At 38.6% G+C, this 20,523-nt stretch overlaps 2 protein-coding genes across 2 annotated transcripts in view; one reads left to right on the top strand and one right to left on the bottom strand.

The window, feature by feature from the left end:
• Nucleotides 1–1,968: 1,968 nt before the first annotated feature.
• On the top strand, nucleotides 1,969–3,549 carry LOC119771255. Its single transcript, XM_038267067.1, has 2 exons — nucleotides 1,969–2,787; nucleotides 2,843–3,549. The coding sequence occupies exons 1-2, from the start codon at nucleotides 1,969–1,971 to the stop codon at nucleotides 3,476–3,478; spliced, it is 1,455 nt and encodes a 484-aa protein (XP_038122995.1). The 3' UTR covers nucleotides 3,479–3,549.
• A 4,128-nt stretch (nucleotides 3,550–7,677) lies between these two features.
• LOC6042730 (protein single-minded) overlaps nucleotides 7,678–20,523 on the bottom strand; it is a 61,498-nt gene continuing 48,652 nt past the window's right edge. Inside the window, exons 4-9 of the mRNA XM_038248417.1 lie at nucleotides 16,955–17,035; nucleotides 14,266–14,409; nucleotides 13,285–13,487; nucleotides 12,499–12,605; nucleotides 11,977–12,124; nucleotides 7,678–8,094 (exon numbers count right to left, since the gene is read on the bottom strand). Of these exons, the coding sequence (XP_038104345.1) occupies nucleotides 7,815–8,094; nucleotides 11,977–12,124; nucleotides 12,499–12,605; nucleotides 13,285–13,487; nucleotides 14,266–14,409; nucleotides 16,955–17,035 (963 nt within the window). The 3' untranslated portion in view covers nucleotides 7,678–7,814. The remainder of the gene's footprint in view (nucleotides 8,095–11,976; nucleotides 12,125–12,498; nucleotides 12,606–13,284; nucleotides 13,488–14,265; nucleotides 14,410–16,954; nucleotides 17,036–20,523) is intronic.

Consider the following 20,523-nt stretch of genomic DNA (forward strand, 5'->3'; position numbering starts at 1 on the left):
AAAAGTGTGCCATGGCATGACAGCCACATTTGTTTTCTAATGTTGGTGCTACTGCGCGATTTTGACATTTCGGATGTTCGCCATTCGAACGCCGCCATCTTCGCTTAAAAACCTGGATACCTAGCTGGATTCGGTCGTTGGAAACGACCGTCGGCTCAACGACAGACGAAATAGGCGGCGAACCACACTGTACACTGATAATCAACATTACACACTGTTCAGTTCACTTTTACTGAAAAAAGTGTAATGCTGTTTACCAGTGTAACTGAAAATCGCACTTTGCTGAGTTCAGTTTCGCACCTCCCCATACGATTTTTTTTCCAAAAATCATGATTTTTTGAGTTCCAAATCCCACTTTTCTTACGGTGGGATATAACCATTTTTATGGTTGTAGTACCTGAACTCAAAATATCGTATGAAAAGTGGGATTTGGAACTCAAAAAATCATGATTTTTGGTAAGGGTGTAGTACAGGCCTGCCCAACGTCCGGCCCGCGGGCCGGATCCGGCCCGTGAAGCCATTTCATCCGACCCACGACGGCTTTTCAAAATAGTTCTATGACCGGCCCTTCATAAAATATTCAATAAGTAAATTGAGCGTCTAAATAAAAAAAAATATCTTGAGATCAATTTTTCAGATATTATAGCAAAACATTTATTTGTTTATTTTGCTTTTGACATACAATGTTGCTAATTCACCGTTTGTTAGATTTTGCCTTTGTATTTTTGAAATGATTTTATTTCACATCTAAACATTGAATTTGATTCTTATCATTTCAATACTGATGTTATCAGAAATAATTATTTAACTTGAAAAATATGCAAAAGATTGCAAAAGACACTGAATTCTAATTTCTTAAAGTTTTTGCTGTTTTTATTTCTTATAATTGTTTCTTTTTTGAGGATTTTGATTATTTTTTCAGAGCAACTTTTCAATGATAAAGTTTTCCTGGGAAAAGCTTAAAAGGCAAATTAATCATATTGAAAATAAAGATCACTGCAAATATTAAAAAAATTAAAAAATCTAAAGAAGTTAACAAATCAGATAGCATTTTTCATAATCTTCAATAATTCTAAGAAATTTGGAGAATGACGAATCAGATATATATTTGTATACACTTTTAAATTGCATGTCTTTAACAAAAATGTTTTCTAAAATATTTGAATAAAGGTGCACAACAACGCAAAAATTTTTTTCGCAGAGAAGATTTGAATCAAAATTCGTTTTAATAAATTTTATCTTGTCTCGATGATTTTTCTAACTTGAATAAAAACTTGCAACGACGAAATTTTGATATTTTTTTTAAGTTAATGATGGCAGGGAATTCTATTTCAATCGACAATAACTATTTCAATACAGTTTTGTCCAAAACAAAATAAAAGTAAATCAAATAAACACATCTTTGAAAGTAATCTTTGTATTTCTTTCTTCAAAACAATTTTTTTGAATCATATTTGCAACACTTGTTTATGTATTTGTTTACTTGAATTAACCTTTTAAAATAAATTTTATGAAAAAAATGTTTACTGTTTTTTTACTTTCATCAACATTAGTTTCGGTAAAAAAAAGCATTAGTTCCGGCCCGCTTCTGCTTTAGAAAAATCAGATCTGGCCGCAGAACAAAAGGTTGGGCACCCCTGGTGTAGTATAACTGCAGAGAAATTTAATGCGACTTTCAAAGAGCTACCCAAAATAAGGATAGATTATTTGTTATTAATTTTGAGTTCGCTAGAAATACATGCAAGTACCAATTATTTTGAATTAACGTGTGTCCGTAGTTTTGATCATAAATAAATAACACTGGAGAAAAAGCAACAAAGGCAGGCCAGCTGGTCCACAACATTTTAATTTAATTTATAAAACTTACATCGCAATCCGAAATTTAACGGGTTCCTATTGTCGTTTGCCGCACGATGTCAAATATCGGAACCACACGTCGTTCCTTCCGGATCGAGAAACTCACCCGGCATGGAAGTCGGACATCATCCACCGGAGATTTGGGAACACATCTTCAGCTACCTGAGCGGTCTCCAGCTTCTCCGGGCGCGTCTGGTTTGTCGTCGATGGCGGGACATTGTCACCGGTTGCCCCCCGTTGATGCGGAAGGTCCGGATCCGCTTGGAAAGAAAGAGAATTTGGCAAAGGTACCCTTTGCCAGACGACTTTTATGTGATGGACCGTAACTTCAATCCAACTTGGCTGCTACCGGTGACGGAGATAATCTTTCAAGATCAGCTCATCGCCTGGATAGGTCCCTGGTGGACACGGATTGCCCAAAGGCTGACACATTTGACCTTGTCTGGAGGATTTATGGATCTATCGCTTCTGATTGTAATGCTTCGTCACACTCCCAACCTGCAAAGTTTGCAAATTCGGGAATCCTGCCTGACTGGTACGGCAGAACTCAACGTTCAGTTTACCAAACTGCAAGAACTTAACCTAGACGAACTGCGCTGCTGCGGCGATGAACGCACCAACCTGCTGGACGTCTTCGATAAAATCTTCCCACGCGTGAAAGATCTTCGCATTCGGAAGATTTGGAAAGAGGACTTCAACGTTGACAGGCTCCTGTCGCCTATTCGAGCTCTTGCCGGTACGCTGGAAGCGTTGGAGGTGGACGACGCAGCGGTCAATGTGCTTCGCGATTTGCCCGAGTTGACACGGTTGCGACGAATCTCCCTTCACGTTGAACCGCGGTTCTACTGGGACAGCTGGGCCAAATTTTTCCGTTCGCAGCGTCTGATTGAAGACTTGGTCATCTATACGGATGAACTAACCAACACCCAGGTGAGACCAAACCAGACCCCAAACACTGAATGATTGTAGAGATTTGAATTTCCAGGTTCTGCGTGACATCGGGCGTGCCGTACCAAATCTGAAACGACTCACGCTGCACATCAGCGACAAGATCGATACCGATTTTTTGAAATTCATGCCGAACTTGCAGTACTTCGAGCTACGTGGGGATCTTTACAACACAATTGTTCTCCACAGAAAAGGCAGCGCGCGCATCACAGAGATCCGCTTCCGGGAAGTGACCGTAACCGGGCTCTGGAAATTTCTCGACCGTTCTCCGCACCTTGCGCGCATCGCGCTGAACAGTTGCGTGCTGGACGACGAAGACTCCAACGCCAAGGTGTCGAAAAATCTCCGCGCCGTAGAGATTGATCGCCACACGAACATTTCCTTGGGAATGCTGCAATCCCTCCTACGAAAGTGTCCTTTTCTCGAGGAATTGGACTATTGCTACGAGGAGACGTACGATGAATCCGTTGTGCCGCTGATTTGTGAGCGCTTGAAGGGTTTGAGGAAGTTGTCTCTCCAGTACTGTCCGGTTAGTGATGCTGACGTGGAGTATCTCGCAAGCTACGGTCTTGCGCTGGAAGAGGTTCGGTTGAGCAGGCACACGCTGTGTCTGCAAACCGTTAAGCAGCTGCAAGCGACCAGGAACATTAACGTGTGCGTGCTTGATTATTAACAGTTTGGGTTTTGTCGAACTCATGCTTGGGTATTTTCTTGAAATGGCGCTGTCTCCAAGTAGCTGTAGGCCAAAATTGAGATCATGTTACTGTTTCTTTGAAATAAATACCTCATAATTCAAAAATATCTGCTTAAATATTGGACTTTAAAATATTGAACGAAGAGATTATGGCGAAGTGGTTAGCGGCTTTGGCTGCCGATCTAGTTGCCATCAGGCGTTGGTTCGCTTCCGCCTTAAGACTCGAGAATCGGAAGAAGGGTCAAAACAGCTTTACAAACAGCGAACAAAGGAGAAGAGCGTTTTCTTGGGGCTTTTCTTCACCCTCTCTTTCGTTGCCGTTGCTGCCCATTTGAATTTTTTCTTGACCGGTTCCTTCCGAAGTGCATACACCGCTTTAGAGGCATGCAACATGGAGTCAAACTTTCTCTCAAGCTACTGTGAAGTTTACCATGACAGTTGCGAAAGTTTAACCGTCGGCCTTACTGCGTTTAAATTAAATGGTTAAAGACTGGTATGCAGATCGGAAGGAACGCAAAACTCCATATAAAAAAACGCCCAAGAAACGGTCAAGGAAAGGGTCACGAAAAGATTTTTCTTAAGCGGTACGCAGCTGAAAAGTAACAGGAACGGAAGGATTCCGGTTGAGTTTCTTCGCGCGGTGCTGGTTTGTTATATGTTTTGATGAAAAACTCAAGAATTTTAATTTTCCTTTATGAATGCGAACTGATAATTACAAATGTTTTAATAATTTTGTATTCGATATAATAACATTTAAAATTCCCGCCTAATCTCAAAATGCAGAATAATGAAATTAAAAAAACAGATTTAATTTTTGGTCAAATGGAGTAAAGAAAGAAGTTGTCTTTAGATGTCGGCCATCGTGTCACCAACTATTTATTGCTAGTACCAACCAGCTACCTCTGGATTACGAGTCCCCTGCGCTGTCCGATTGATCCACACTCGCGGGACCAAAATGAAGTAAATCAGAGTGAAATTAAACTTGACAATGATCTTACAAATATCTATGTTCTTACTGAAAATACAATAATAATCTGATTTTTTTAAATCCAACAAAACAACAAATAGAAAAATATGAAAAAACAAACATTTCAGAAATTTCAAATTACTTTTTTTTTTAAATAATAAAGAAAATTTCAACAAAATTCTGAATTCAAAATTAAAAATATGCACTTTGCAGAATTGCAACAGAATTGAATAAACATTTTAATATATTTTTTTTATAAATTCAATAGCTCAAAATATTCAAATTCTAAACGAATGTACAAGTCGAAATTTCACCGCCCCTTTCAAATGTTACCGAGCCATGCGGCCCAGTGGTAACGCTTCCGCCTCGTAAGCGGTAGATCGGTTGTCAAATCGGCTCAGACCAACACAACTGGTGATCTTTTGGGGAATCGATTGCTTAGTAAAGGGAAGGTAGTGTTTCGTCACAAACTGGACCTTATCGACACCTTAGGGAGGCGACCTATGGAATGTTATCATTAACCCTAACATGTTAACATTAAGTTGAGAATGAAACTGCCACTGAATCCGCTTTGTAAATGCCGGCCCCAATACTCTTCAAGGGTGTTCCCCTCAGGAACTGGGAAAGATTTACTTTTTTGACGTAGACTTACGTCTTTGTCGAAGGTACTGGGGTGTCATTCCAAAAAACCCGGGCCGAAGGCCCTGGAATATTGCGTCATCCGTCAATCGCTTATATCTTCCTTCCCTCAAATCGAATCGGCACGATTTTGGTTCCATTCGATTAATTATTTGCGGCTATAAAACTTTCATTGTTGGCAAAATAGTTTTACTATTGAAACAATTGAATGTTTTAAAATGTTTTCAAAAGCAGAATTTGCAAGCAGAAATGAGCGCTTCCACTCACGGACAGGAATGTCAAGTACCTATTTTGAAAATCATCGAGCAACGCGACCGAGTGTCGGTCGCGAAAAAGGAGAAGTAGCAGACCGGAATCATATAACAACGCGGTCAGCCCATTCTATCATTACGTCTCAGACGTCGGACCGAATAGCAGTTGGAAAGCTCAGCCCAGAGCGTAGCAGCAGGAGAGACCAGGCAGCATGGAGAAGGGAGAACTGGAAGTGCGCATCGCCTTCTCGTCGTCACCGTCAGAAAAGTTGCCTCTCGATGGCCGGACCGTTTGGATCGTCCACCGGGACGAGGCAGCCAGAGCGGGGCGCGCGCTTGCACCGTCTCGCCGAAAAGTTGCCTCTCGTGGGTCGAAGCCGTGGTTGTGAAACTTCCATATTCTAGTTGTTAAACTTTCCAACTCTTCGAAGTTCCTCACTTCCCATCCCTCGTCCCACCCGGGGCGAGGCAGCGCAATGAATAATTACAGTTTAAATTTCAGGAACAAATTTTGGTTTTCGGGGGCGACAGTCTGCACGCTTTCGAGGCTGCTCTCGCCCCCAACTCCTAAAAACCCGGGCGAAGGCCCTGAATACTATCATCCGTCAAACGCTTATATCTTCCTTCCCTTATGAATTGTGATTATATGGGGTGACGGATTACAGCTTTCTGAGGCCCCCTCCCTCATTCTGCTACCAAAAACATTCACTCGGTTGGAAAAAATCGTTTTCGTTCTTCTCTTTCCTTCCTCCATTCGATGTTGTCTAGTCAAAGATTTATCAACACATTCAAAGTATGTTTACATGGTAGCTGCGGTTTTGTTCATGTATTTGTATCTCTTTCTAGTAAAGTCAATTCGAATCGTATATAAATTCTGTTTCAACAACCGGTACGTACACGGTCCGACTGGTTCCGATCGCATTCACGATCTTATTCCGTTAATGTATTTCAAGTGTCTAGCTAATTCATCAAAATTAAGAAATGGTTCACATATCAAAACTTTACGTAGTCTACGCCATTCCGGTTATGTCTGTGACATAACTACTTTGACTTTTTTCAAATGTTGCTCCAGATAAATATGTATATTGACCGGGTAATAATAACCCAAAACAGACTATTCCTTACTGAAGCGTGTAAGCGTGGTTTTGACAGCGTATGATGTTTACGCTGTGGACAGGAGAGTGGTTGTTGAAAGTGAAAGTTTGGCGCGGAAGTGTGAGCGTGATTCAATTGTGCTGGAACTGGTTGGCGGATTCCGGAACAGGACACGAAGGCAGCAGACATAAGGTCAGCGGGTGGTTGATGATCGGCAGCGATAGTGCCGCGTCCGGAACGTCGTGTCTCAAGGAGTCCCGGTTGTGACTCTACACCTACTGTGACCGGTTCCATATTGGTGCGGGTTACAGAGACCATTTCAAATTGCTTAAATGCTTTCGAAAAAAAGGAATGATTTGTTTATTTATTTATATTTGCTAAGTATATTTCCTTTAATACTTCACTCTTCATTACACAGCTTTAAAAGTTTTTTGTTGTTGTTGTTTGTATCTTCTTCATATCAAATATGTACAGTGAATTACTCTAAATAAATACTATACACGTAAGCAACTTACCTAAAAGAAATAACAGTAAAAACTTATTACAAACGCTACCTCCTCTTGCCTAATATCATTACTGTCGTCGCGTTGCCCTCATCTTTCCTAATAGACAATCCCAACTGCCTGCAGTCTTGTTCTTGGGTTACTTTCCATCCCTCCTAATGCACAAACTCGTTCGGCGCCACAGGCAGATGGTAGTTCTGGGGCTCCACAATCACGCTCGTGTACTGCGGCCCGTTGTGGACATGGTGCTGTTGCTGCTGCTGCTGATGACCACCATTATTGATCATTACGGGATGTTGATGACCGGCGCTACCCGTTTTAAAGTCGTCCAGAAATCCGTTATCGTAGTTGTTATTGTTGTTGACCTGGTGAAGCTGGTTGTGGTGATGGTTCCCGTTGAGGTGCCCATTCGATGACACGCCATTCCCGTTGAAGCAACCGGCCATCGCAAAGTGTTGATTCATGTCGTCGTACTGTTGCTGGTGTTGCTGGATGAGCGCCGTGTTCGGGATGTACGTGGCGTTCAGGTGGGCCTCCCGTCCGAGCTGCTGCAGCTGTTGGAACTGGCCGAAAACGGTCGCAGCACGTTCGCGTTCGAGCCGTCCCCTTGTCGGGTCGTACCTGGTAGATCGGATCGTAGTACGAGTCCAGGAACTCGCCCTGGTTCGAGTCCATCAGGAAGCTGCCCTGGCTGCTGTACTGCTGGTCAAAGTCTTGCTGAGGTGGAACCACAACCGTCGAAGGCTGCTGCTGCTGCTGATGGTGATGGACCGTTCCGGTTCCGCCCTGGATCTGCATCTGGTGCAGACCGGAGCTGTCGTCGTCAAACTGGTGCAGCTGCAGATAGTTGCTCATTTCCTTCACCAGCAGTGGGTTGTGCGGCGGGAGAATCGGCTGCTGCTGCTGCTGCTGTGCTGAGACTGAGAAGCGACCGAAGGTTGTTGTGGTTGCATTGGCATTGGGATCGCGTGCTGAGGCTGAGACTGCGGAGGTTGCTGTTGTTGCGGTTGTTGGGGTGGGGAGATCGGAGTCACGGAAGCGGCTACGCTTGCGGGTGTAGCGGCCGGTGTCTGGACCTCGGGTTTCGGGATCATCGGGCCTTGCACTTCGTTGAGAAGCAGATCGCGCGCTTCTTGGTCACTGTTGGCGGGGGAAAAGGGAAAATTATTAGTTTGATTTTCTAATTGGTTGAAGTTATTCACCGAGCGTCTCCATGATTTTTGACAAAAGGGTAAATCGCAGGTTCTGAATATTTTGTATCGATAACACTGAAGTGCTCATAACATTTGATTAAGTTGTCGGACCTTCAATATTGTGGACATCTTGGAAAGTTCTTTGTAATACGTTTATAAAATACTCGTTTTCTTACAAAACCACCGGACTTATGCAATAACTTTTGAAGTACCTTACTGTACTTGATAAATTTCAATAGGAAGGCAAATAACAGATGGACAAAGTTCTGATCAACCAGGTTTAATTACAAATTTGAGCTCGATCTGGGATGTTTGTTTACACTTCGAATTTTGCCCGTTTACATTATTTTGCTTGATTTTTTTCAAATATCTAATTTATTAAAATGTGTGTGTTAAAGGATAGTACGGATATTAAAAACGCTCAAGAAAGGTCACGATAAGATCACGATTTTTCTTAAGCGGTTGGCAGCTGAATAGGAACAGAAAGTGTTTTGATGAAAAAAAAAAAATTCGAAATAACAAGCCACACAAAATGACATTTTTATTGTTTTAATCGGTAAAGTTTTACTGAATTTCATTCTACGAAATTTCAAAAACATCATGTAATTTATGATTTTGAGAAAACGCATTTAATGTTGAGCATCATTTACAATTTCATTTAATATAAATGCAAAAAATAAATGTTCAAAAACAAATTTGGAAAAACATTGCTTTTATTGATACTTGATCATCAAATTCAATAAAACATTATTCCTTAATTTTATTTTGAAGAAAACAAACATAACTTCTTTTGAAATCACCAACGTTTGCCCTGCTGTCATTGAAAACGTTTTCTTCAGAATGTACATGCGCTTTGTTCCATTTTTTTTTCATCACGAGGTTCATGTAGTCTTTTGTTTGACAGGTTGACAGAGCTATTAAACAGGGACTGCTGATCATGAGAATTTTTATTTATGTTACTTTTTGGTGGAGGTAACAGGAGTTGTGGTTTGGTTGAGCATTTTAGCAGAATGCATTACTGTGAATACAAAGGCAGATTGTTCTTTAATTCAGCATATATTTTAATATCTTGACAGATATGTATTTCGTCTACTACTTGCAGATTCAGCAGTGTTCTGTTCATTACCGAATTTCAGAATATGCAATGATTCAGAAAGTGGCAAAATGTACATTATGCTTTTGAAATGGCAATCCAAATTACAAGTGTAGTTTCAACATTTCAATGGAAAAAGTGCAAAAACTTTAAATACAATTTGTACCAAACTAATCAGTAAAACAGAGAAAAATTAATTATAAACACTTTATGTTATGACAATAAATAAATAAACAATATTAAACGTAAAAAATACAAAATTTCAATGAATTACATTTTTATAAGTTGAAACATTTAAAAAATTAACTAACAGAAATTCTAAAAATAAATTGATTTCAGATGATTGCAAAATTGATAAACCTCAAATTCAGAAGTTTAAAACCTATGTTTTTTTAATTCAAATATTCAAAAATTTGAAATTAAAAAAACTCTACAGTTTAAAAATAAAAAAATATACAGTAGTTGTTCGGGCGTTGTTTAGTTGGGAACTTTTTAACTGGGCGCTCGATAACTTTACCGAACAGAGAAAAAAGCTGACTAACATCTAAAAATCAAAACAAACCAAAATAACCGAGGTTAATGGATGCAAAATCATATTCAATAAATAGAAAAACTTTTTTCAAACTTTTGTTTTAATTTCAGACAACTAAAAAAGAAATATGAAAATAAGCATTGTAAATAAATTTGAATAACTTAATTTATATTTCATCTGGAAAAATAAAACATGCATCAATGGTAAAAATCATAAGTTTATTAAGCCCATTAACGAGAAATTGGTAAACTAAATTTTCAGCATTATAACAACTACTGTAATTGATAAACTTCAAATATGTTTAAAGATACAACACTTCCATTCGAGCATTTTAAAATTTCTACAATGTATTTCTTATGAAATAACTAAAAACTATTCGATTGTGAATTTTCATTAAAAATAAAAAAATAGAAAAAACATCAAAATTCGAGAATTGAGAAAATTTAAAATAATTATTCTAAAAATTGTTGGATTCAAAAATAAAAAATAAAATACAGATCCTTTTTTAATGAAATTTATAAATCTGTTAAATAATGAATTTAAATACAGTTCGAACTCGATTTTTCGAAGTTCTTGCCAACATTTAGCTCCGGATAATAGAATCACGAAATTTTTATTTTATCAAAATTTGGGTCTCTGATCATGAATATGATATGACTCTAAAAAACTTCAAAGTTATCGACAAAAATGACGGCATTTAAAAATAAAAAAAAATCCTAACAAAAAACACAAAAAATCCATAATTTTAGTTTTTATGGTTCTTAAAACATATGAAACACAATATCAAAACTAACTAAATTTTGAGATTTACCAAATTAAAAAAGTGAGTCAAAATCCAGAAATTTAAAATTCAAGATTTTAGAAACTCAGAAAAAAATTAAAATAAAAAAACCTTTTGAAACCAAAAAAACTTAATATTACTTAAAATACGAGTAGATATTCAAACTTATTAATATAACCAAAAGCAATAAACTGTCAGTAAATATCTCAGTATATTAAGATATATATCAAGAAATAATAAGTATACTAACATATATTTTGATATACTAAATAATAAAATCTAAAGTCCTTTTGAAACTCAAAAATCTGGATTGAAAATATAAATTTAAAAATTTATTTATTAGAAAAGTCTAAAATTTCTAAATAGAAGAATTAAAAATGTTGTAATTTTCAAATTTGGAAAGGATTTCGGAAAAACTATTACGAACTGTATTTTAATTTTTGGAATCCTCAGATTTTCGAGTTTTGATTAGTTTTTTTTAATTGTATGCAATTTTGATTTTTTTGATTTTTCAATTTAAAGATTTCTGAATTGTAGAATTTTAGAATTCAAGAATTTTAAAATTATAACATTTTTAATTCTTCAATTCTAAAATTCAACAGTTCAGAAATTTTAAAATTAAAAAATCCAAAAAAATAAAAATTGCATTCAATTACAAAAAAAAAATCAAGACTCGAAAATCTAAGGATTCAAATTAAATAGTTCGTAATACGTTTTTCAAAGTCCATTGCAAAACTCCACTTCTAATAATCGAATAACGATTTTTCCTAAAATATAAAAATTAACTATAAAAATGCTTCAAAGTTAAACCAAAGTAATCTCAAGATGGCGAAGAAAATGGCGGCACCGAAGAATTTGAAAAGAAGTTGATTTTTTTTTCTTTATGTTTTTTCAATTGAAGAATTTAAGAATAAAAAATTAGAACACAAGTACATATTTTAGAGTTTTTAGATATACATTTTGCCATACTGTGATCAAATTCGCTATACAAGTTGTTTAGATAATTTGAAGACTTTGACAAACATCGGATAGTCAAACTTCGAATAGTCGAAATATCGGGACTGTGGATAAACGAGTCAGGACGATGCAGGAAGAATAAAGTTTAGAAAAATGATTGTTGTCGAGTAAATACAATCTAAATTGTAAAACTGAGCATTTCAGGCATTATGTTTCCGCGAAGAAAACAAAAGTATCTTGTACTAATTTTGAGATATCGAGGAAAATATAAAATATTTCTTGAGAATTTCAATTTTTACTGAATCAATTGTAGTTGATATTTCCGAACGCGAAGATAGCACAATCACGAAGAAAATTTCATTTCATGTTGAAACATTTTAGCTATAAAATGTACTGTAATTTTGCTTTAAAAAAAAAATCATGGAGACGCCAAAAATCTCTTCAAAGAAAGAAGCGCGAAACTTACCTCAGCACGTAGTTGACGCTGACGATGCAGTGGGGCCGGGAGGAGCGGGTATTGTGCACCACGGTCGCGTACGACTGCACCCACGTCCAGCCGCCACCCTTGGTCAGAAATCGGTAGTACTTGGTCGTCACCTGGCCCTTGAACATCACTGCGGGCAGCCACAATGGTGGTGGGAAGAGAGCGCGCGCATTGCATAGAGGAGAGGACAAGATAGAGAGATGAAAATTAGTTTCGTAAAAGAAGAGAGAAAGAGAGAAGAGAGGAAGAGAGAGAGAGTGTAATTTGATCGGCTTTTTTATTTTGTCACTCTTTTGCTTGGTGATGCTTCTGCGTGGCGTTTTGGCAAACCATAAGAAATTTCTACTGTCAAAAATACTTCAAACATCAAATTTAACCTGACACTCTAAACAGAAATTACCAACATTGATGTAAAACTAACTTGCACCATACTTTTTTCAATGGGTTTGCTCACCACCCCTATGATTTTAGCCTATTTTAACTGTAATCGATCCCGACACTTACATATTTGGTGAGAATACCGCATCTGCAGGATATCCGCCGCGTGAATATACTGGTACAGTGTCTTCTCAATCAGATCCTGCGGCTCGTACCCAGTCAGCTGGGCCACCCTGACGGAAAAAATGATAGGAAAAAAAATCATTAGAGGGCATCACAAAGGGGGCAAGTGCCGTACAAACAACACAACAACACAATATTCCGAGCAAATAAAACCGGAATTCGGAGAGTAAAAAAAGGTAGCACTTGGCAGCAAACAAGCTTTGACACGTCCCGCGGATTTGATACTGCCGGGCAAATACATAGAGCAGTGGGGAAGAGGCGGAAGGATGCCGTCTGGGCCCCGATGGGTTGGGTTCATTGATGGACCGGCGACGGTGACCTGAGCCGGGATTGTGGAGATCTAAGTTTGGATTTCGGGTGGATGATTTGTTGTTTACTTTTTTGCATTACCATCCCCCTTAGATTTGGTATTGAATTACGCGTGTCGTCGCAGTTTGTTTAAATTTTGAGATAAATCAAATTTTTTGACTCGTTTTCTCGGATTTATTTACTATTAAATTTTGTTTATTTACCGTACCCAGTTTAGAGTACAAAACTACACATTAAATCACGCACGACCATTTATAAATGAATCTTGGTGAGTGGATTTGACAGTTAGCGTAAAAAACAACAAAGTAATGAAAGACGCGTGCTACGATTGCGGACAACGGAACCGGAGCGACGGACTTTTGGACAGCGGACCGGAAATCAACGGAATGATCAATGATCACAGTCGATAATTAAACTTACTTCGCATCGAGGAAGATCAGCTTCAGGTCCATGCTGGCCCGGAACATAAACATGTTCTGGTGCAGCTTGATTTCGGTGATGGCCGACGGGGGCAGCGAGTGGCCGACCGCCACCAGGCCCAGGTTCTGGATGCAGCTGTGGCCGTCGCCGTACGAATCACCCGGGTAGATGCGCGCCTTCGTATAACCGGAACAGTGGATTACCTGCAGAGAATAGAAGTGTAAAGAAAGAAATGAGACCACTTCAGCGGATCATTTGAATACGAAAGGGTTCAGCGCAGCGCAAGAATCGCCGTGCCCGTGCATACTAATTCGAACCGTATGATTTCGGTTGATTACCCAGACAAGATATGATTTAAAAGTTAATCAAGAAGTGGAATATGTGAACACCTCCTCCTCTTTTTTTTTTGTTGAAGAAGTGTTGCATATCTGGCGTTTGATCTTGGCGTGAGCGTTTCGTCGCGGCCTAATGAGCTCAGATTGAATAATTGACTAATTGCACAAGTGGTGTGTTGTGCTGCCCGGAATTTTCTAAAAACAAACTCCTCCAAAGGGGTTCACCCCTTTCGTACTCGACAAACCCCGGCACATGATCTCGCGCGCGCTTTGTTTTGTTATCCGAGTCGGGATGAAACATAAAACCACGACATCCAGCCGTCGCCACAGTCGTCGTCGTCGGATATTGGCTCGATATACTTTGTATGCTCCATTTACGAACCGGAGTGGGCTCTGCTCTCCTCTTGAAAATGTTTTGGCTGGCGAGGCACGTATAATTGCTTGTTTTCATATTTTTGTTAAACTTCGAGTCTCATTTGTGTCCAAAACAGAGGCCGGACTTGAACAGATTCTCTCTAACGTGCAGTTGAAGTTTCGCGGGAAAACTGCGCTGCTCCAAGAAGTGCAACACAACAATGAAAGTTAATCCGAAAACCTCAAATCAAAATCTTTCAACTTACTGAAATATACCGATATTGCAGCTTACCTTGTAGCCGGAAGTGGTTAGTCCGGCATTCCGCTTCGCCAGCACGCACTTCATCCGCAGGAAGAACGTTCGCTCGATCTCTATCGTCTGGGATTGCTGGTGCTGCCCAAAGTGGTGGTGGTGATGATGATGATGGTGATGGAGCTGAAACAATAAGATAAGCAATCCTATTTATCAATGTTTTCTTAATTATAGCTATCAAACTTTTAAAACATAAAAAAAAATATTTGAAAGCTGCTTCATTATGGCTCCATACCATTCCGTATGTAGTTAACTCGTATTTTTTGTTTTGCTAAAAAAAACTTGATTCTATCAATGTCATCCCAGCTATCAATCTCACCCCGGTTTACGGTACTTAAGTGTTTATCAATGCGAGTCTGAACCGCAGTAGTTTGTAGAAATTTGTTTAAAACTAACAAATTATGTATCGCTTTTTCCTAATAATGTGCAAGAATTCATTATCTTACTTTAATTTAAAAAAAAAAAACATTTTTATTTTCATTGAATAATTTCTGCGGATAGCTTGGCGACGTAGGCCTGGCCATTGACAAGACATGTTGGGAGTAAACACGAGGGCTTTTGAAATATTGACCAATTCAATTTAAAAAATCAACAAATTGAGGCAAATAGATGATTACTTTTCAAAATAGTCTAGAACGCTTTTCGAAAAGTTAGCTTCGAAAAAATGGTTAGCACAAAAAGCGGAATTTATATGAAGATATTTTAGAAAGGGGATTTTTTTTATTTTCACCGGATTCTTTCGGTAGGGTTGTTTAGCATAACTTGATTGAAAAAACGCATTTAGTTACATTTGACATTCATAAAAAATACTCAATTTGCGAACCACGAAGTATACTATTCATGCACAACAAATGTCTCTATGCGGTGGCTTAGTTCGATCGATAACAAGTGATGGAGTGATTTTTTATTCGGAAAAGGGCAAAACATAATAAAAACAATAATAAAATAAATGGCTTTTGCAGATTTTTAGCTGGAACGCAGCCCGTCATGATTTTTTGTTTTTTTTTTTGAATAAAATGATTTTCAAAAAAAAAGAATCTGAAAAAATCATGCTCAGGCTTTGACATTGCAGTGCTGCAAGTTATTTTGACAAATGTGAATGCGTATTTTAAAATGGCTTTTCGCTTAGAATACAGATTCTCTAGCTCGAATAACTTTGTAACTGCATTTGAATTGGCGAATCCACTACATTTGTTTTCAAAAAGTAAGCTGTCAAGTATTTTTTTATCATTATTCTTCATTTTTAGATTAGTTTCTACTTACGTCTGATTGTTTGTAGAGTGTGTGTGTTTTAAACCAATGTATTTTTTGTTTTTTAAATGTTTTGCTATAGAATACAAGTCATGAGAAAGTGAAAATACAGATCGGATTCGTTAATTCGGATGGAACTTCCTTCGAATCTATATGATGCGAGCTGTCAGTTATGGCCAAGGTGGAAAATCATGGTATGCATGATATAATGCAATATAATCATAAATATAGTTAAAAAATATTCCAATATTCTAACATACAAAGTATCCTAATTAGCAGAACAAATTCATTTATTATTATTTTTCCTCGATTTGCTTTTCGCATAGTTGAACGTTATTTGACACATTTACAACTGATTTCAACGTGAAAAAAACGCATTTTACGTTGAACCGCTCATCACAAAACTGAAAAAAACCCAGTATCTCGTCCAATTTTTTCACCAAAGACTAAATAACATCACAAAAACTCACAAAGCAACGTTTTTCGAAACATTTTCCTTGTTCAAGTTATAAACATTATCCCGAACAGCGCGAAGCTGCTTTAAATTGTAAACTTCATCATCCCGGTACGAGATAAACACAAAACTTGACATACATAAAACTAATAGCTCACACCTGGCAGAAATTAATAACTAATCAAAACCTTAAACATTGCTAAAACGGCTCTAAATCGAAACGAGACAAAGGATCGAAATGTAAACATTGGTTTGACAACTTAGTTTTGACGTTTGACTGCTTTGTAATTCGAATACGTTCAAAATAGCAAGCATTCAAATTAACGAATCCGCTCTGTATTGACAACTGGAAGAGATTTTCAGAACAAATTTGGAGCAAGGGCGCATAAGCATTATGACAGCTGCAACTGTTTCGCCAATTTTCAGGCTTCAGGCTTCGGTAGATGGAGCAATATCGAGATCGAGAAGGTCGACAAGCAGAGAGTCGACTGTAATTGATAAATTGACAAACAATATGAAAATAATTTTATTATTTTTTCTCAAATTACAAAAAGTTTACCCTTTTTGTTGTTTCGCATTGTTTCCCTCTTAAGCTCAAAGCAAGGAAAATAAATAAATGTTGATTTTTGTTTTAATTAGTTTCCATAGTTTTGATAAAAAATGTTACGGACGTATTAGATTATCACAAACAAACTCGCAAACAAACAAACTTTTTGACAGTTTGGGTTTGCTTTGTTTGCTGCCTGCATATGTTTGCAGAAACGTCATCATGCATTTTTGCTTTGTTTGCCACAAAAAGTGCGAGTTTGTTTGTTTGTTTGCCATAGTCTAATTGCTCCTTTAGAGTTGAACTAAATTAATTAACTGAATCCTTTTCAATTAAATTGAACATTTTCTAATGACTTTAAAATCAAGAGTTGAAAGTAGTTGAATTGCCAAATGTAATGTTCAAACTTTTCTCACCTGATGCGGATGACCGTGGTGCTGCGGTGGCGGATGCTGATGCGGGTTGTGATGGTTGGAAGGCGCTGAAGGTGGTGGAACCACATTGGGAATGTGCGACGACGAGGAGGACGACAACGGCTCATTCCCGGCGGAACCTGCGGCGGTGGTCCCAGGTGCGGCTGCAGCCGCTCCCGGCGAGAGTGAGGCGGGACAGCTGCTGGTGCTCTGCGGGGGTGACTCCGACGGGGGTCCTTGGCTAATGAGCGGCGACGGCGAGTTTCCCATGGCCGGTGGAATCGGGGGTGGAGGTGGAGGTGGGGTTGAGGGGCCAAACATGTTCGGGTGAAGCGACAGCACCGAGGTCATTTCGTCCTGGTCGTAGTTGTGGATGTACTCGTAGATGGAGTTGCCGGTCAGTTCGACCTGGCTGAGTCCGAGATGCACGGAGGCGGTCTCGGAGATGTACATGATCTTGCCGTCGGGGGCCACCACGAAGATGAACCCGTCCAGGGTTTGGAGCAGATGCGAGCCGAGCTCCTTGATGGCCAGGTCGCGCGGGTTGCTCGGGATGTGCTGCGAGCCCCAGGCGTCCCCAAGTCCTGGAAAGAGAAAGGAAGGAAGAATAATAATTAGAAAAAAACAACCGCTCGACGCCCTCAAGAGGCATTTCAGCGTCGTCGTCGTCGTCATTAAATGTACACCCGACGCTCGGTGATCCACTTGAAAATGTGTTTTTATTTGTCAGCATAATTTTTATCACTTTGTTCGCCTATTATTTCCCCCTTTTGTGATTTCTGGGCCGGCTTGGCTGAAGAGAGTGATTCTCTGTGAGTTCACAATTTGACTGCAAATTTAGCTCCGTTGATTTGAAAATAACTGTTGCTAAATTTATGGGGGTTCAGTTCCTTCACCAACATTTTATTATATGTAGGGGTAAGACATGTATTCCGATATTACATAAAATATTTTGGGTACTTTGACGCTTGAATAAAGTTTTTGAAATGTGTTTTCAAGCTTAAAAAAGCTTCATTGAAAAGAAGCGAAAAGGTTTCGCTAAATAACTTGTTATTTTATATCCTTGAAACAATATTATTGTAGATGTCAAACTTGTGTCAAACTAGCGGGGTTTAGTGAAATATATAATTAAATGCGACTTTCTGAATCCTATGAAGTAACAGCAGCAGGACACCCTATTAGCGAGCTCAGCAGGAAGTGACGAGGCGTGGGACATCCGACAGAGTCCCCCTCTAGAATAACAAGAAGCATACGTTTCGTGTTGATGGAAGCTCACAAAAGAGTGGAGGGTGGCTTTCCCGGTTGGGTTGGGCTGGCCCTTGAGGCATTTTTCCGCCTGGTGGTTATATTGATGTAATTGTCAGTCTTTGAGAGTGGCGGCGTCGGAGAGGTCGATACAAGGACTTTCCGGTTGACTGATGCTGCCTCAGCAGCAGGGTTCTGGCTGGTGGTCATGGCCGGAAGGGTTTGTGGGCGGCATGATAGCCTCAAAGTAATGAGGAAACAATTTAAAGTGACTCTGCTGGTGGGGAAACTCGTTGAGACTTTTCAAGGAAGAAAATCTTAAATTTATGTTCAGTATCAAACAATTGTACTTTTCTTCAAATAGTATTTTTAAAAGATATTTTTTTAAAGATTAAAATGAAATTTTAAAAAGATAAAGGTAAGAAAAAAGATAAATAAACATTTAAAAATGGTTAATTTTTGGAAAGAAAACACTGAAAAAACACTTTTTTTGTTTATCTGGCATGGTTTAAAAATTTACCAAGAAAGTCAACAAAAATGGAGCTGGATGGTGAGACGAAGTGAGGGGGGAATTGTTTTGGCATTGCCAAGGCATTGCAACAACTGACAGTTGTCAAAAAAGTGAAACCCCGTGCTCGTTGAATCGTTGAGTAGTAGTAGCAAGTAGTTTTTGACGTTCGCAATTCGCAATTCGCAATTTTCAGTGTAAGAACGGGCCTTGACCGATCTTATGCACCAGGTTCCCGACGAACACGCACTGCCCTTACACCTACATCTCACCCTTGCTCTGAGTCAGTACGAGCAACACGCTAGAAACGCTTTGAGTGTTCGTGCCAGACATACACCTTCCTCCGGTTACGCATTTTTAACTCGGCCGGGGTGGTACATTACGTAGGGTTTGATGTAAGTATAAGCGCCTAACCATTTATAGTGTGCCTATTAACTTTCATTAAAGCAAAAACTGTTTTATTTTTAGTTTGAATTTAAAAACTAATTGTTATTTACTGTGTATTGCTTTCTCCTGAAATCTTCCCTATTGTTGAGTCGTGTTTATCTGTCGCTATTTCTTCTGTCGCGGTGTTTTGTTACAATTTTCTGGACCTAATTTTATAAAAAGTTTTCAAAAGTACAATAGTAATATTTGTGTTAATCCTTTAATCATTCCATAAATTGAGTCAGGGCTCGAACCTCACTTGCTTAAGAAAAAGGTGAAGTTTCAAAACAATGGACAGTGAAAGAAATATACTATGTAAAGAATCAATAGTAAAGAAAGATAGTAATTTATGAAGAAGATAAAGAAATTAACAATAGTTAATAAATAGAAGTAACAAACATGCTTAGATTGTATTGAGGGCAATTTACAGGAAGATGAGAAATTATTGAAATAGATAAATAAAGAAAAGGCACATGATAAACAAAATTTACATTGCTGCCAAATTAAGGGAAAGCAGACAGTTTGTTGCAGCAGCATCAATTGGTAAAATAGAGTGGAAAAGCGTTGAGAAATAAGAGAATCAAATAAGTAAAATCGAAATCAAATGGAGGATAGTAAACAGAAGCCGTTTAAGAAAATCAGTGAAACAAAATAAACAGATGATAGATGGTAGCTGGAAATGGAAAGGAGAGAGCCCCGTTCTGCAACGTTCAGGTACATCCACAGCAGTTGACTCAACATACTGCGAATCAAAACAATACCGTCTACAATCACAAATTACTTCCCTTTCCCACATTGACGCGCCCCTTTCTTCTAGCCGTCTCGACTCTGACCCTCGATGGTCAAAGGTTTACGATCCGTTTCCACAGGCCACCAGCTAGGTCATCATGAAAACCAAGCCAACGTGGAGGTAAGAAAATAGGACACTTGCAAGGAACCAGAGCTATACTGTCCTGATCAAGAAAGATCTAACAGGACTACGGGCGTAGTCAGTGACGCTCCTTCCAGTTTTTGACGTTTGAGAAAAAAAAGGAAAATCCGGATTTTTTTTAAAATGGTTTTAAGTCGAGTTTTAAGTGGCAATCCTATTGATTATCTATAAATAGCTTAAATCGAGCTCAAATTACAGATTTTATTACACATAGTGATAAAAGCAAATAAATACCGTGTATATAATATAATTTAAAACAGATTTAAACTTGAATGTTCCTTTTTCAAACGATCCTATTTATATTCATAACTCAAGCAATCAGATTCTTATCAGCCCGACAACATTCCTTTCACTCTCTAATGGAATTTCAGGTTCAAGCCTCACCTGCACCTTGTACAAACTCAATAAAGTGAGCACGGATGACAGCATCACACCTCTAAAAATGGCCACTTTGGCCGCATC

This window comes from Culex quinquefasciatus, chromosome 1, assembly GCF_015732765.1.
Source record: "Culex quinquefasciatus strain JHB chromosome 1, VPISU_Cqui_1.0_pri_paternal, whole genome shotgun sequence".
Classification (NCBI taxonomy): Eukaryota; Metazoa; Arthropoda; class Insecta; order Diptera; family Culicidae; genus Culex; species Culex quinquefasciatus.